Source organism: Ovis canadensis, chromosome 19, assembly GCF_042477335.2.
Source record: "Ovis canadensis isolate MfBH-ARS-UI-01 breed Bighorn chromosome 19, ARS-UI_OviCan_v2, whole genome shotgun sequence".
NCBI classification, from domain to species: domain Eukaryota; kingdom Metazoa; phylum Chordata; class Mammalia; order Artiodactyla; family Bovidae; genus Ovis; species Ovis canadensis.
In genome coordinates, this window is record NC_091263.1 from 29,440,652 (window position 1) to 29,456,309 (window position 15,658).

Sequence of the window (15,658 nt, forward strand, 5' to 3'; positions counted from 1 at the left end):
CTACACTGACAGGCAGGTTCTTTACCACTGAACCACCTGGGAAGCCTGTTCTTGAGACTCTGAGCTATTTATTGTCTGGCTTGGGTTTAGTGCCCCTATCCAGTAGCCCACTGGGTCAGACTGCCTTCCTTTCATGGAGTTGTAATTCCCATGTCCTAGGTTTCATGGAGGCTCATTGGCTAAATGAAAATGGAATCTTGGAAACAGCCCCCATTCCCAGTAATCACTTTTACTCTGTAGATTTGGAGTTCCACCAAGGGAAGACTTCCCACAATATGGACTGCCTCCCTCCAAAACCAGGGTTCCATTGAGGAAGAGTGAGCTCCCTGTCCCTGGGGTAAGGCAGAGGCTGGATGTCTCCCCATTGAGGAGGCTGTAACAGAGATCCTTCATGGCTGGGCTGAGAGCGGGAGGCCAGCTGCACCAGGCCTTCCCTCCTGATCCTGAAATTCTAGGATTCCAGGGTCCTCAGGCCCCTGCTGACCTCCCTGTCTGGGAACTAAATCAATTAGACCCTCTCTAGCCTTCCCTGGGGCATTCCTGGCCTCAGATGGCAGACTTGGTCACTGTGCCCTGATGGCTACTCTAAGGATGCTGCTTGCAGTGGTGGCACCAGCTCAGCAATGGGGTGGAGGTGGACCCTGGAGAGAGACACCTGCGCCCCCATGGAAGAGGGGGGCCCAGGCCCATGGCTGCCTCACACACTTCCCAGCACAGAAGGGAATTCATACCAAGACTCTGTCTCCCATCTGGGTCCTTGGTGGCTTGGCTCCCGCGTCAGTGGGTCCCTTGGCTGGCAGCCTGGCCTGGGCTATCTGCAGCTGAAAAAGCAAACCTGGCACTTAATATTTAATTCTGCTCAGGGGTTGTGGCACCTTGCAGGAAGTGCTCTGGTGCTGCCGTCGGATGTGCGGTCACCGATCTCAGTAGCTTATCTCTTCAGCTCACTTTAAGGCCCATTAATGGAAGAACTGTCCTTTACAAGCTGCTCTGTGATGGGAAAGGCTTTAATTGATTGTTTGCCCCATTCCCCAGTCACAGAGTGGGACAGCCCTAGGATTCATGAACAGCTTAACAAATAATGATTCTGCAGCCATGGTCTGCATCTAACAACAGCCTGGGAGACATTAAGGGAATTATGGACTTCACGTTACACTCGAGGAAACAGGATCAGAGATGCTAAGAAACCTGCCTGACAGGCTTGTGGCCTGGTGGCCAAGACCACTGCTATATACAGACAGTCAACTGACCCTTTAAGGGCTTTCCAGGTGTCCTTCACACCAAGACCACCCCTGTCTGACATGGTTGGGCACCACCCACTTTCCCACCTTTTTGACCTCACCTTGCTCCATGCTTGGCCACATTGGCCCTCTTTCAGGCCTTTATCCATATTTAGGTCTTTTGTACCTGCTGGGTCCTCTTTCTGGAGGCCCCTGCCTCAACCCTCTGAGTCTGGCCCCTTCTCATCCTCCAGGGACCCACTGCACATGCTACCTCCTTGAAGGGGCCCTTGATGCTGGTCTGACTCCAGGAGGAAAAGAATCAGGCCTATTTTGCTCCTCACAGTCTCCCCAGGGCCTGGCACAGAGCCTGAGATGGTTCTCAAAAAAAAATTTGTTATAGAATAAAGAAGCTCTAATGCAATGCCAAGTATAATGACTGAGGAGGGTTTTGGAGAACAACAGAACTGGATTTGAAGTCTGGCACCACCACATGCTGTGTGACTTGAGAAAGCTTCTTAACCGCTGCCAGCCTCAGCTCCTCCAGCCACATAAGGAGAAGCTATGCACGTAGGTTCATTCCAGCTCCTGAAGGACCATGAGCCGCTGGGGCTGTGCCCTCGCTCAGCTGGAGGCGTTTATGATGAGCTGTGAGAGGGCAAGGGCAGCAGAGAGGGAAGGTGGACGAACATGGGACGAACTGATGGAATGTTCCTGGTTCTAGGTTCAAGTTAGCCAGAATCCCTGATCATGTATCTAACAACATCTTTCTGGTGCTAACTACCTGATAGGCTCTGTTTTAAGCATTTTACAACATTAAGACATTTAATCCTCAGAAAACCTTGAGGTGAGCACCATCATCACTGCCGTATGACAGGTGGAGGAAACAGGCACAGGGGGACTGTAACTGGCTCAAAGTCACAATGCAAGTCGGTGGTGGAGCTGACATTCACACCTGGGTGGTCAGGCTCCAGGCTTGCATCATCTCCAGTGTGCTGGGTTACCTCTCCAGGCCTGCTTCCTGCTTGCTTCCCAACAGTCCCCTCTCAGGATGTGACAGACTGAGGGACTCAGGGCAAACGCTGACTCAAAGTCCTCGCGAAGTACCCAAAGCATGTGAGTGCATTCCCTCTCTGGAGCAGTGGCGTGGGGTGTGAGGATCCCCCGGGGCAGGGGCACCTGAGATTCCTCACCTCCTGCTCCAGCTCCTGGATGCGCTTGCTGAGCTGCCGCACTCTGGTCTTCGCGCCCTCGGACTCTGCCATCAGCACCCGGTTCTTTTTGGACAGCTCGACGATTTTGGTGGCAATCACATCCCCAGCCACACCAGCCGTCCCTAAAATGAAGGGAAATGGCGAGCTCCACTAAAAACACAGGCGTGCATGTTTGAACAAGCTTGCTGCTGCTGACCTGGGCCAGGCAGTGACTGGGGAAACAAGGAGTAGCTGACCTCGGCCACCTCATGTCTGTTGAAGAGGATGAGGACACGTGAGGAGAAAGAACCTGGGGAAGGAAACAAAACCTAGAAGTACAGATGGTCCAGTGGTGAGTTTTGTGGTTATGTTTCCCTCCCAGGACTCAAAAGCATTACAAATCCTGGAACTAGACATCAGAAAGAGGTCAAAGTGATCTGCCCTCTCTCGTCCAAAGGGCAGGCAGTGGGCTCAAAGCGAATGGGGGACATCCTCTTCTTTTGCTTATTCTTTCCCAACTCTGTCTCCAGACAAGCCCCACTATTTTTTAAAATAATTTTAATTAATTTATTTTTGACTGTGCTGGGTCTTCATTATTGCAGCAAGCAGGGGCTACTCTCTAGTTGCGATTCCCAGCTTCTCAACGCGATGGCTTCTCTTGCTGCAGAGCGTGGGCTCGAGGATGCACGGGCTTCAGTGGGCGCAACACCTGTGCTCAGTAGTTGTGGCTCCTGGGCTCTAGAGCACAGGCTCAATAGTTGTGGTGCATGGGCTTAATTGCTTTGAGGCATGTGGGATCTTCCCGGATCAGGGATTGAACTAGCGTCTCCTGCATTGGCAGGTGGAATCTTTATCACTGGGCCACCAGGGAAGCCCAAGCCCTACTCTTGAAGCTGCCAACCCCATGATAATAGGGGCAGCAGTAAATGGGCAAGCGCAGAAATGCTAAAATATCTTGGTAAATAGAATATTGTATATCGTTAAGTTCTTTAAAATATGTATTAATATAATTCAGTTCAGTTCAATCGCTCAGTCGTGTCTGACTCTTTGCAACCCCATGGACGGCAGCACGCCAGGCCTCCCTGTCCATCACCAATTTCTGGAGTTTACTCATACTCGGGTCCATTGAGTCAGTGATGCCATCCAACCATCTCATCCTCTGTCGTCCCCTTCTCCTCCCACCTTCAATCTTTCCCAGCATTAGGGTCTTTTCAAATGAGTCAGTTCTCCACATCAGGTGGCCAAAGTATTGGAATTTCAGCTTCAACATCAGTCCTTCCAATGAATATTCAGGACTGATTTCCTTCAGGATGGACTGCTGGATCTTCTTGCAGTCCAAGGGACTCTCAAGAGTCTTCAACACCACAGTGCAAAAGCATCAATTCTTTGGTGCTCAGCTTTCTTTATAGTCCAACTCTCACATCCATACATGATGACTGGAAAAACCATAGCTTTGACTAGATGGATCTTTGTTGGCAAAGTAAATGTCTCTGCTTTTTTAATATGCTGTCTAGGTTGGTCATAGCTTTTCTTCCAAGGAGCAAGTGTCTTTTAATTTCATGGCTGCAGTCACCATCTGCAGTGAAAAAGTCTTTCACTATTTCTACTGTTTCCCCATCTATTTGCCATGAAGTGATGGGACCGGATGCCATGATCTTCGTTTTCTGAATGTTGAGTTTTAAGCCAACTTTTTTCACTCTCCTCTTTCACTTTCATCAAGAGGCTCTTTAGTTCTTCTTCGCTTTCTGCCATAAGGGTGGTGTCATCCGCATATCTGAGGTTATTGATATGTCTTCTGGCAGTCTTGATTCCAGCTTGTGCTTCATCCAGCCCAGTGTTTTTTATGATGTACTCTGCATAGAAGTTAAATAAGCAGGGTGACAATATACAGCCTTGACACACTCTTTTCCCTATTTGGAACCAGTCTGTTGTTCCATGTCCAGTTCTAACTGTTACTTCCTGACCTTCCTACAGATTTCTCAAGAGGCAGGTCAGGTGGTCTGGTATTCCCATCTCTTTAAGAATTTTCCACAGTTTGTTGTGATCCACACAGTCAAAGGCTTTGGCATAGTCAATAAAGCAGAAGTAGATGTTTTTCTGGAACTCTCTTGCTTTTTTGATGACCCAACGGATGTTGGCAATTTGATCTCTGGTTCCTCTGCTTTTTCTAAATCCAACATCTGGAAGTTCATGGTTCACGTATAATGGTTGAAAGCAAATATGATAGCATTCCCTGATGAGATTTTCAACATATACAGATACAATACTTAAGAGTTATACTGTAAGGGGGGTGGGTAAAGGGATCCATATGGTGGTAAAGTTTCTTCATCCCACTTGAGTGGTAAAATAATATTTCTAAGTAGGCCATGAAAATTATGTGTGTTGTAAGCACTAGTGCAATCATCAAAGAATTGTACAAAGAAATGGAAAAACTAAAGCAAACACGAAAAATCCAGCCAAAGGAAAACCAGTTTATCAGCTGTCAGCAGCCTGGTTTAAAAACATGAACTGAGCCTGTCAAACTTTCCTCTTCAAAACATGAAGGCATCTCCTCTCCCTCTGGAGCCTCTCAGCCTTGAAAGACAGCCTTGCAAAAGCTGCCCCTTTGCATCTGAAACCCAAGCCAGGTTAGGTGTTACCTTCTCTTCGGTATAGCTTTATTTTAGACGGAAAAGGCCAAAGAATGGAGGGAGGCATGAGTTTTTAAGATACCAAATTCTCCTTGCTTTTTAATTCAGCACTAGTCCTCGATGTACACCTACTCTTAAGGGCATTTACTAGCAAAGGCAGAGGGGGACCCTCTGGCAGATGCCAGGGGAGGCGTATTGCCCTCTGTGATTGGTGGCACCGACTTTGTACTTTCTTAGTCAGCCACCTGGAAATTGCTCAATGCATGGAGCAGAGGACAGCCAGGGCCAAGGTCTCCACCAGATGTGTAAGAATAAGGTCTAGCTTAGATCCACAGAGTCAGTGGTCAATGTCCAGTCCATACCCCAGGGCTAACATACCCAAGGTCCCTAACAGGCCCATGGGGTCAAGGTCTCAAGCAGTAGAGCCAAGGTCCCAGCCAGACCTGAAGAGACAAGGTCCATTCTAGATGCTGCTGGATTCTAGGAAGTCCCCTGGGAACAGCCAAATTCCCTGTCTTGTCTACCCTTCTGGCCCAGTAACAGCAAGAGGTATAGAGTAAATGCCTACTTTTACTGGGGCTTTTTTCACATCCATGTTGGAGCCAGAGTATCGAGATAGGATGGATGCCATCAGCCCACCAAACGTGCAGCAGATGCCATGGGGAACTGTCATGAGTCCCAGCGGGCTCACCCACACTGCCTGGAATGCCTGTCCTCTGCTTCTGCTGCTCCCGGTTCTTGGCATGCTGGCCCACCCTGCCTGCTCCATTCCTCTCCCCATCCCTCATTTCTGGGACTTGTCTGGACAAGCTTGATTACAGCTGACCCTTGCACTCTCTCTTCATACCTGCCCTCTGGAACTTGCTGTTTGTCTGCCCTGTAGGCTTCATGGCGGCTGGGCCAGCCGACCTGGACTTCAGGGTAGGAACTGTCATAACAGCGGTGCAGTTACCTGTAAAGGCAAATCTGTCTTCTTCTATTTTCTTTTTGAGATGTTTGATTTCAAAGTCCCTCTCCTTCAGCAACTTATATAATCGCCCGTTCTCATCCACTGTTTCCCTGAGTTGATCCCGAAGCTGTTCGATCTCATCTTCAAGCACCCTGCAAGGGAAAGGCAGAATCACAGGGGGCTCAGGCCTCCGTGGCCCAGTTTTGTTGTCCCTGGCTGGGTACTGGGTGGTGACTAGAACTGGTCTGTATAAAACAGGAATGAGGAATTGAGGGGAATCTCAATGAGCAGATTTTTAGCATACTGTTCTCAAAACAATGATCAAGGACACATGCACATAAGTGAAAGGAGCAACAAGCTTTGAATGCTATGGTTTACTCGGGGTTCCACAGAGCTACGTAAAACCCTGCCCAGAGAATTCATACTCTGTTCCAGCATCTATGGAACATGCATAAAAATGTATTGTAGGCTTCAAAGGCATTCTTAGCAAACTCCAAATAATGAGCGTCATGCAGACCATTTTCTTTAATATTAATTATCTAAAATTAGAAATCAGTACTAAAAAAGAGCAAAAATTCAGAAAAGAACTCCAAAGTAGTCATATGCTTGGAACCAAACATATGCATACACACACACTGCTAAATTATTTATGGGTTAAGAAGAAATCATAATGTGTATTATGAAGCATTTAGAATAGATTGACTGTAGAAGCAATATATCTGAAAATTTGTGAGCAGCAGCTAAAGTGATACTTACAAGGAAATTTATAGTCTTAATTTTTTAAAGATTTTTTGATGCAGACCATTTTGTAAAGTCTTTATTGAATTTGTTACAATATTGCTTCTGTGTTTTTATAATTTAAAATTATTTATTTTAAAAGTTTTGGCTGCACTGGGTCTTGGTTGCTGTGTGCAGGCTTTCTTCTAGTGGTGGTGCATGGGCTTAGTTGCCCCACACTATGTGAGATCTTCCTGGACCAGGGATTGAATCAGTGTCCCCTGCATTGAAAGCTGATTCTTAACCCACTGGACCACAAGGGAAGCCCTGCTTCTCTCTTTTGTTTTAGTTTTTTGGCTTCAAGGCATGTGTGATCTTAGCTTTCCAACAGGAATCTGCAGCTCCTGCACTGGAAGGCAAAGTCTCAACCAATGGACCACCAGGGAAGGCCCTCTAGTTTTACTTGCATATTGGATCATAGAAAAAGTATTAGAATTCCAGAAAAACATCTACTTCTGCTTCATTGATTATGCTAAAGCCTTTGACTGTGTGGATTACAACAAACTGTGGAAAAATTCTTAAAGAGGTTGGAATACCAGACCACCTTACCTGCCTCCTGAGAAACCTGTATGCAGGTCAAGAAGCAATAGTTAGAACCAGATATGGAACAATGGACTGGTTCAAAATTGGGAAAGGAGTAGGTCAAGGCTTATTTAACTTCTTATTTAACTTCTCCGCTTATATTCACCCTGCTTATTTAACTTCTATGCAGAGTACATCATGCTAAATGCTGGACTAGATGAAGCCCAACCTGGAATCAAGATTGCCGGAAGAAATATCTATAACCTCAGATACGCAGATGTCACCAACCTTATGGCAGAAAGCAAAGAGGAACTAAAGAACCTCTTGATGATGGCGAAAGAGGAGAGTGAAACAGCTGGCTTAAAACTCAACATTCAAAAAACAAAGATCATGGCATCTGGTCCCATCACTTCATGGCAAATAGATGGGGAAACTATGGAAACACTGAGAGGCTTTATTTTGGGGGGGGCTCCAAAATCACTGTGGATAGTGACTGCAGCCATGAAATTAAAAGACGCTTGTTCCCTAAAAGAAAAGCTATGACAAAACTTGACAGCATATTAAAAGCAGAGACATTACTTTCCCAACAAAGATCTGTGTAGTCAAATCAATGGTTTTTCTAGTAGTCATGTATGGATGTGAGAGTTGGACTGTAAAGAAAGCTGAGCGCCGAAGAATTGATGCTTTTGAACTGTGGTATTGAAATCAAGTCCCTTGGACTGCAAGGAGATCAAACCAGTCAATCCTAAAGGAAACCAACCCTGAATATTCACTGGAAGGACTGAGGCTAAAGCTGAAGCTCCAATACTTTGGCCACCTGATGTGAAGAACTGACTCATTAGAAAAGACCCTAATGCTGGGAAAGATTGAAGGCAGGAGGAGAAGAGGACCACAAAGGACAAGATGGTTGGATGGCATCACTGACTAAATGAACATGAGTGTGAGCAAGATGGAGCATCTGGGAGATGGTGAAGGACAGGGAAACCTGGCGTATTGCAGTCCATTGGGTCATGAAGAGTCAGACATGACTGAGTGACTGAACAGCAATTAGAAGACCAAAGAGGATTGTCTTAGCCTTGAGGCTAGGGCTCTGGGTCTCAGGTTAAATAAAGAAAAAACAGAAAGTTGCTCAGTTGTGTCCGACTCTTTGCGACCCCATGGACTGTTGCCCACCAGGCTCCTCCAGTAGGAAATCAGAATAGGCGACTGGTATTGCCTGTTTTACGTTGTCTTGCAACTTTTTTCAGAACTTTAAAACAGGAGAAACGTGATTGACGCATCTGTGATTGTTTCTATCGTTAGGCACGAAACCAGCTCCACAGAGGCAGCTGCTCAGGAAGTAAATAAGTTATAGAAATTAAGCATGTGTGTCTGCTCAGTTGCTTCACTTGTCCGACTCTTTGCAACCTATGGACTGTAGTCCGCCAGGCCCCTCTGTCCATGGGATTCTCCAGGAAAGAAATCTGGAGTGGGTTGCCATGCCCACCTCCCAGGATCTTCCCAACCCAGGGATTGAACCTGCATCTCTTACGTCTCCTACATTGCAAGCTGATTCTTTACCAATAGAGCCAACTGGGAAGCTCAAAGGTGACAGTAATTATTGTTGTTTTGTTTAGTTGCTAAATATGTCCAACTTTCTTGTGACCCCATGGACTGTAGCCCACCAGGCTCCTCTGTCCACAGGATTTCCCAGGCAAGATACTGGACTGGGTTGCCATTTCCTTCTCCAGAGGGTCTTCTCGCCCCAGGAATCAAACCTGGATCTCTTGCATTGCAGGCAGATTCTTTACCACTGAGCCACATGGGAAGCTCAACTAATTATTAGATAATGGATATTATTAATATTATTGTTGGATACCAACAGCTCAAGTATCCACAAATTTCACTTTCTCCGACTTGAGGAAAGATCAGTTGGAAATCGATCTGGGGTTAACTTAGATCTAATATTTAGGAGCCCTATGAATTTTTTAAATTCTTGACATCTTAATTTTTTCTAATTAGCATTTTTTCAGTAGAACGTTGTGAAAACTGAGAAACCATGTAAAGTAGAATTTGTAGATGGAGAATAGATTCTGGGTGAAACCAGAAGCAAAGAGATAGCTCATCAACTGCTCTGATTTTTTTTTTTTTTAGCAAAATGGCTAGCAAACTTTTGTATCAGTCGAGACTTCTGCTTCTAATAGGCTATATAAATCACTGCATCTGTATGAAACCGTCAAATTTAGAGCAAAATGAGAAGATTCTGGACTCTTCAACCTTTTCAACAATTATATAAAAGCAAGGAATCCATCAAGTGCTTCTTTATGAAAGGTAGGTTTATATGTCCTTATGTGTCAGGAAAGGGAATTTGGGGCAGAACAGTCTCAGATGAGGTTTGGAACAATGATCATCTGTGAGTCATCAGAGCCATACAACTGGCTCCTCAAAAACCAATTTTTTCTTTCATGAGAGACAAAATCCAAGTGAATAAACTACAACTGGCTCCTCAAAAACCAATTTTTTCTTTCATGAAAGACAAAATCCAAGTGAATAAACCACACCTTGATGAATTTCAAAATTTTCCATTTGACTTCACATGGTTTTTGAATAAATTTCATGCCAAATTATGTCTATAGGCCCACAGACCCTCTGTCAGATGCAAGAGTCTTCAATAACAATCTCTATGTCAAAACCTCTTGAGTCTCAGTTGATAAGCACACATCTGGCCAACCAGACTGTCTAACTGTCTGCAGTCATTCTCCCCATCTTCCCTACCTCCCTGCAATGCCTCTGGGAGAGTCCAAGCTTGCATTTACCTCCGCTCAAAGCTGGTTTTTGAGTTCTGCTCCCCAGCTTGGAGGACGCTGAGGCCATCAGAGATCTCCAGGGGCTCTTTTTGGTCATCGCCTCTGCTTTGGAGGCTCAGTTCTTTTTCCTTCCGTTTCTCCATCTGCTTCTGTAACCTTTTGCGCTGCATCTCTTGCATGGCTCTAAACTGGAGCCTCAAGGTGTCCTGTGAGCCTTCATCCTCTGCCATCTTGCCCTCGGAGTAGGAAAAGAAGCCTGAGCTGAAGCAAACTCTACGAAGTGCTTCTTTCTCAAGAGTGCTTGACTCATAATAAGCCCTGTCTACAACCCCCCAAGGCTGGAGTTTCCTGCTTAGCTTTGCAGGTGTTCATGTGGAAGCTTGGAAGACCCACCCTCACTTCAGATCCCCTGAAAGCCACAGCTGAACTGTACTGAGCGTCACCGCCCCACCCCACCCCCGACACACCCTTCCATCCCTGACTGTGCCATCAGGATACTCTTCCCCATTACTCAGACTCAACAGTTGACTCCTTCCTATCCCTATAAGCAGTGGCTGTCGACTCTAGCTGAACATTAGAATCTCCTGCTGCTGCTGCTGCTAAGTCGCTTCAGTTGTGTCCAATTCTGTGTGACCCCATAGACGGCAGCCCACTAGGCTCCCCTGTCCCTGGGATTCTCCAGGCAAGAACACTGGAGTGGGTTGCCATTTCCTTCTCCGATGCATGAAAGGGAAAAGTGAAAGTGAAGTCGCTCAGTCGTGTCTGACTCTCAACGACCCCACAGACTGGAGCTCCTAAAATATAACAGTGCTGTGGCACATCCCTGGACCAATTAAATATCAACTCCTAGGAATGGGGCTCAGATATCATTACTGCTTTTTTAAAAAAATATATATATTTATTTATTTGACTGTGCCAGGTCTTAGTTGCAGCATACAGGATCTTTAGTTGTGGCATATGGGATCTAGTTCCCTGATTAGGGATCGAACCCGAGCCCCCTGCATTGCGAGCGTGGAGTCCTAACCACTGGACCACGAGGGAAGTCCCTAATTACTGCTTTTAATTGAGGTATAATTTTTAATTGAATTATAATTTACATGAGTAAAGTGTTTAAGTTGTGAGTGTACAGCTCAATAAATCTTTACATAGGTATACACCCCTGGCTCCGGCCAGGCCTCCTGGCGGCTACTTGCTGTCTTGACTCCAGCCAGAACCATTCTGTAGTTTTCCCTGCACTTACAGTGTTTGCTCCGCTGCTCCCCATCTCTAGCTGCAGAAGCTCCTTCACCTCTTCAGACGCTTTCCTGCGCTGTCCTGACAACCGTCACCAGGGAAACCAGCCACGACGCCGCATGACGTCATCATGCGTCTACGGCGGCCAAGAGGGCCCCGGGAGTTCGGAAAGGGACGGAGGTGCAGACTACCCGGATTTAGTAGGTAAATCAGCCAGCACGGTGGGGTAATGGAAGGGGGCGTCTTGCGTCTTGAGACTTTAAAGTTGAGCTGGTGGTCCGCTTCTAGCACGTAGTTTAAAAGTTTTGTGGGCCAAACGTTCTACGCAGAGATGCGCATCCCGCAGTCTTGCTGGAAGAAATTAAAGTGAACGATCCCACCATGAAATTTAACGTAGCCTTTAAGAATGTCTTTGGAAAATATAGAACAGTGTCGGGAAAAGGATATTTTGTGCCAGCGAGTGTAAAAGGCAGGGCACGGAATAGTAACTACTGAATAAATGTAGTTATGTTTTTAAAAGTAGGAACACAGGGACTTTCCTAGCAGTCCTGGGGTTAGGGCTCTGCCCTTCCACTTCAAGGGACGCGAGTTCGATCCCGAGTCTGGGAATAAGAGCCCGCATGGCGCGGCCAAAACAAAACAAAAACTAGGAACGGAACATGACTGGGGAGGAATGCAAAGAAATATTAAAGTTAAAAATGGTTGTATTCGAGTGCTGGAATTGCAGTGGTATGTTTTTATTTTTGCACTTTAGAGGATTTAAAATATAGAGCACATGGTTTATTTCCACAGTGGAAAACATTTGTGTGTTTGTTTGTTTTCTTCTTTCAGATACTTCCCAATTTAAGTCACTACTAGATTCAGGTCTTCAGAAAGTCTTCACATATTTCATGGTTGGTTTTTTTTCCTCATAAGGCATTCACTCCACAGACATGTATGACGGCGGGGCACCTGACCGCGTATTGCAGAACTCTAGTGCAGCACCACAGCCGGAATATCGATGTTGATCATTGTACTTGTATTCATTTGTGTGTGTGTGTGTGTTTACTTCTGTGCCGTTTTATGATGCTGAGGCTTGCATATCCACTACCATCTTCAAATATTGAACACTTAAATCACCACAAGGATTCCTCTTTTGGGGCTTTTATTACCACATCCACTTTCCTCCCTCCTCACTCCCAAAGGGAATGACCACTAATCTGTTCTCTAGTTCTAAAATTTTGTCATTTCAGAAATGTTATATAAATGGAATAATATAGTATGTAACCTTTGGGGACTGACTTCTTTTATTCAGAATAGATTTCTGGAGATTCATCCAGGTTGTTGTATGTATCCGTTTGTTCCTTTTCATTGCCGAGTAGTTTTCTATGATATGCATGTACAACATCTTGTTTAAACCATTTACCCCTCAGAGGACATCTGGGCTCTTTCTAGTAGGGGGCAGTTACAAATAAAGGGGCTTCCCTGGTGGCTCAGACCATAAAGAATTTGCCTGCAATGCAGGAGACTTAGGTTCAATCCCTGGGTCAGAAAGATCCCTTCGAGAAGGGAATGGCTACCTACTCCAGTATTCTTGCCTGGAGAATTCCATGGAGAAAAGATCCTCGTGGGCTACAGTCCATACGGTCGCAGAGTTGGACAGGTCTGAGCAACTAACAGACACATGAGGAGAATTGCAAATAAAGCTGATACAAACATTCATATATAGACTTTTGTGGTAACTTAACACTTTCATTTTTCCAGGCTAGATGCCAAGGGGCCAGTTGTATGATAATAACATGTTTAGTTTTATATGGAACCGTCAATCTTTTCTGTAGAGTGCGTCTGCCATTTCACCTTTCTCCCAGCAGTGTATGAGTGATCCACTTTATCCACGTCTTTGCCAGTATGTGATTTGTCACTATTTTTCATTTTAGACATACTAATAGGTGTGTAGTGACATCTCACTGTGGTCTGCTGTGGATAATGAATAATGATATTGAACATTTGTTTCAGGTACTCATTTGCCATCTGTGTATCTTTGGTGCAGTGTCTTTTCATGTCTTTTGCCAAATTTCTAGCTGTTGATTTGTGAGAATTCTTTCTATGTTCTAGATACTAATCGTTTGTTGGACTGTAGTTTGCAAATATTTTCTCCCATTCTGTAGCTAACTTTTCCTCTTTACATGAGTTTTCACGGAACAAAAATTTTGACTCATTCCAATTTACCATTTTCTTTCTTTCAGTGTGGAGTGTAAGAACTCCTTGTGTTAGGGAAAGCACACTGACTGAAGCCGCCCACCCTGGCCAGGCCCTTTAGTAACCATTCACATGAGTTGTTTTATGACAGGAGATCCTGGTAAGAAATAAGGAACTAATAAGCCACCACCAACTGGAAGCGTTCGGGAAAGGTCGAAAGGAAACATCGCGTGTCTGTCCACTTCCCAGAATCCCTCTCGCTAGCATCCACCTTGGCTGAGTGATGTGTGCGCCACCAGGAAAGTCTCTGAATTAGAATGATTGGCCAAAGACCACCTGGAAACTAATCCCATCACCATAAAACCTGAGACTGCAGGCCACGCGGCAGAGCAGTTCTCCTGGGTTCCCTTACCCTCCTGCTCTCCACCCAGGCGCCCTTTCCCAATAAAATCTCTTGCTTTGTCAGCACATGTTTCTCCTCAGACAATTCATTTCTAAGTGTTAGACAAGAGCCCAGTTTTAGGCCCTGGAAGGGGTCCCCCTTCTTGCAATGCTTCCATATCTCTGTGTCCCAAAGATTTCCCCTTATGATTTTCTAAAAGCATTAGTCTTATGTTCATGATTTATTTTGACATAATTTTTATGTAAGATGTGAGGTTTAGGTTGAGATTTTTTTTTTTAACCTATGGATGTCCAGTTGCTTCAGCACTATTTGTTGAAAAGTATCCTTCCTCAGCTGAATTGCTTTTGAGCCTTTGTCAAAAATCAGTTGTGTAGATTCAACAACAAAAAGCCACCCACTTTAAAAATAGGCAAAGGACTTGAAGAGACATTCCTTTCAAGAAGATATACAGATGGCTAATAAGCACATTTAAAGATGTTCAGCATTACTATCCATTAAGGAAATGCAAATCAAAGCCACAGTGGTGTACCACTCCATACACATTCGAATGGCTATTACTTTTTTCTTAATGGAAAATAATGTATTGAATTTCAAGAGGTGGGAAAATTAAAACCCTTTTGCATTGCTGGTGGGAGAGCAAAATGGTGCAGCCATTGTAGAAAATTTGGAAGTTCCTCAAAAATTTAAACATAGATTATGATCCATTATAACTCACTTCTGAGTATATGCCCCAAATATGAAAGCAGATGGATACTTGTACACCAGTGTCCACAGCAGCATTATTCACAATGCCCAAACAATGTAAACAATCCAAATAGCAATCTCCAGATGAATGGATAAGCAAAGTGTGGTAACATCCACTAAATGGAGTATTATTCACCCATAGAAATGAATGAAGTACTGACACATTCTCCAACATGGATGAACCTTGAAAAACATGCGAAGTGAAATAAGCCAGACATAAAAGGACAACTACTGTATGATTCCACTTATATTAGGTACCTAGAGTAGAGACAGGTAGTAGAATAGAGATTGTAGGGGGCAGGGGAAGAGAGAAATGGGGAGTTTTATTATTAAAGAGTATCAAGTTTCTGTTTGGAATGATGAAAAGGTTATGGAGACCAGTGATGGTAATGGTTGCATAGTATTTTAAGTATACTTAGTATCACTGACGGAGAAAGCAATGGCACTCCACTCCAGTACTCTTGCCTGGAAATTCCCATGGACGGAGGAGCCTGGTAGGCTGCAGTTCATGGGGTCGCACAGAGTCGGACACGACTGAGCGACTTCACTTTCACTTTTCACTTTCATCCATTGGAGAAGAAAATGGCAACCCAATCCAGTGTTCTTGCCTTGAGAATCCCAGGGACTGGGGAGGCTGGTGGGCTGCCGTCTATGTGGTCGGACAGAGTCAGGCACGACTGAAGTGACTTAGCAGTAGTAGCAGCAGCAGCAGCAGTATCACTGAACTGTACACTTAAAAATGCTTAAAATAGTTCATTGTTGTGTATATTTTGGGCTTCCCTTGTGGCACAGCTGGTAAAGAATCCGCCTTCAATGCAGGAGAGCTGGGTTCAATCCCTGGGTTGGGAAGATCCCCTGGAGAAGAGAACAGCTACCCACTCCAGTATTCCGCCCTGGAGAATTCCATGGACTGTATAGTCCGTGGGGTTGCAAAGAGTCAGACATGACTGAGCGACTTTCACTTTCACTTTTCTTTCATGTATATTTTACAGTATAGTTATTTTTTAATCAGTTGAGCATGTT

The 15,658-nt window shown here is 45.0% G+C and overlaps 1 protein-coding gene and 1 long non-coding RNA gene across 2 annotated transcripts in view; one reads left to right on the forward strand and one right to left on the reverse strand.

Annotated features, from left to right (window-relative positions):
• CCDC13 (coiled-coil domain containing 13) overlaps positions 1-11,382 on the reverse strand; it is a 34,387-nt gene extending 23,005 nt beyond the window's left edge. The window contains exons 1-5 of the mRNA XM_069560748.1: positions 11,318-11,382; positions 10,087-10,313; positions 5,996-6,144; positions 2,414-2,556; positions 732-821 (exon numbers count right to left, since the gene is read on the reverse strand). Of these exons, the coding sequence (XP_069416849.1) occupies positions 732-821; positions 2,414-2,556; positions 5,996-6,144; positions 10,087-10,313; positions 11,318-11,341 (633 nt within the window). The 5' untranslated portion in view covers positions 11,342-11,382. The remainder of the gene's footprint in view (positions 1-731; positions 822-2,413; positions 2,557-5,995; positions 6,145-10,086; positions 10,314-11,317) is intronic.
• LOC138424223 (uncharacterized) lies at positions 395-13,011 on the forward strand. The gene is made up of 5 exons (XR_011250698.1): positions 395-2,765; positions 7,482-8,878; positions 9,425-9,601; positions 11,348-11,514; positions 12,142-13,011. It is a non-coding gene; the product is annotated as an uncharacterized lncRNA (long non-coding RNA).
• The last annotated feature ends 2,647 nt before the right edge of the window (positions 13,012-15,658 follow it).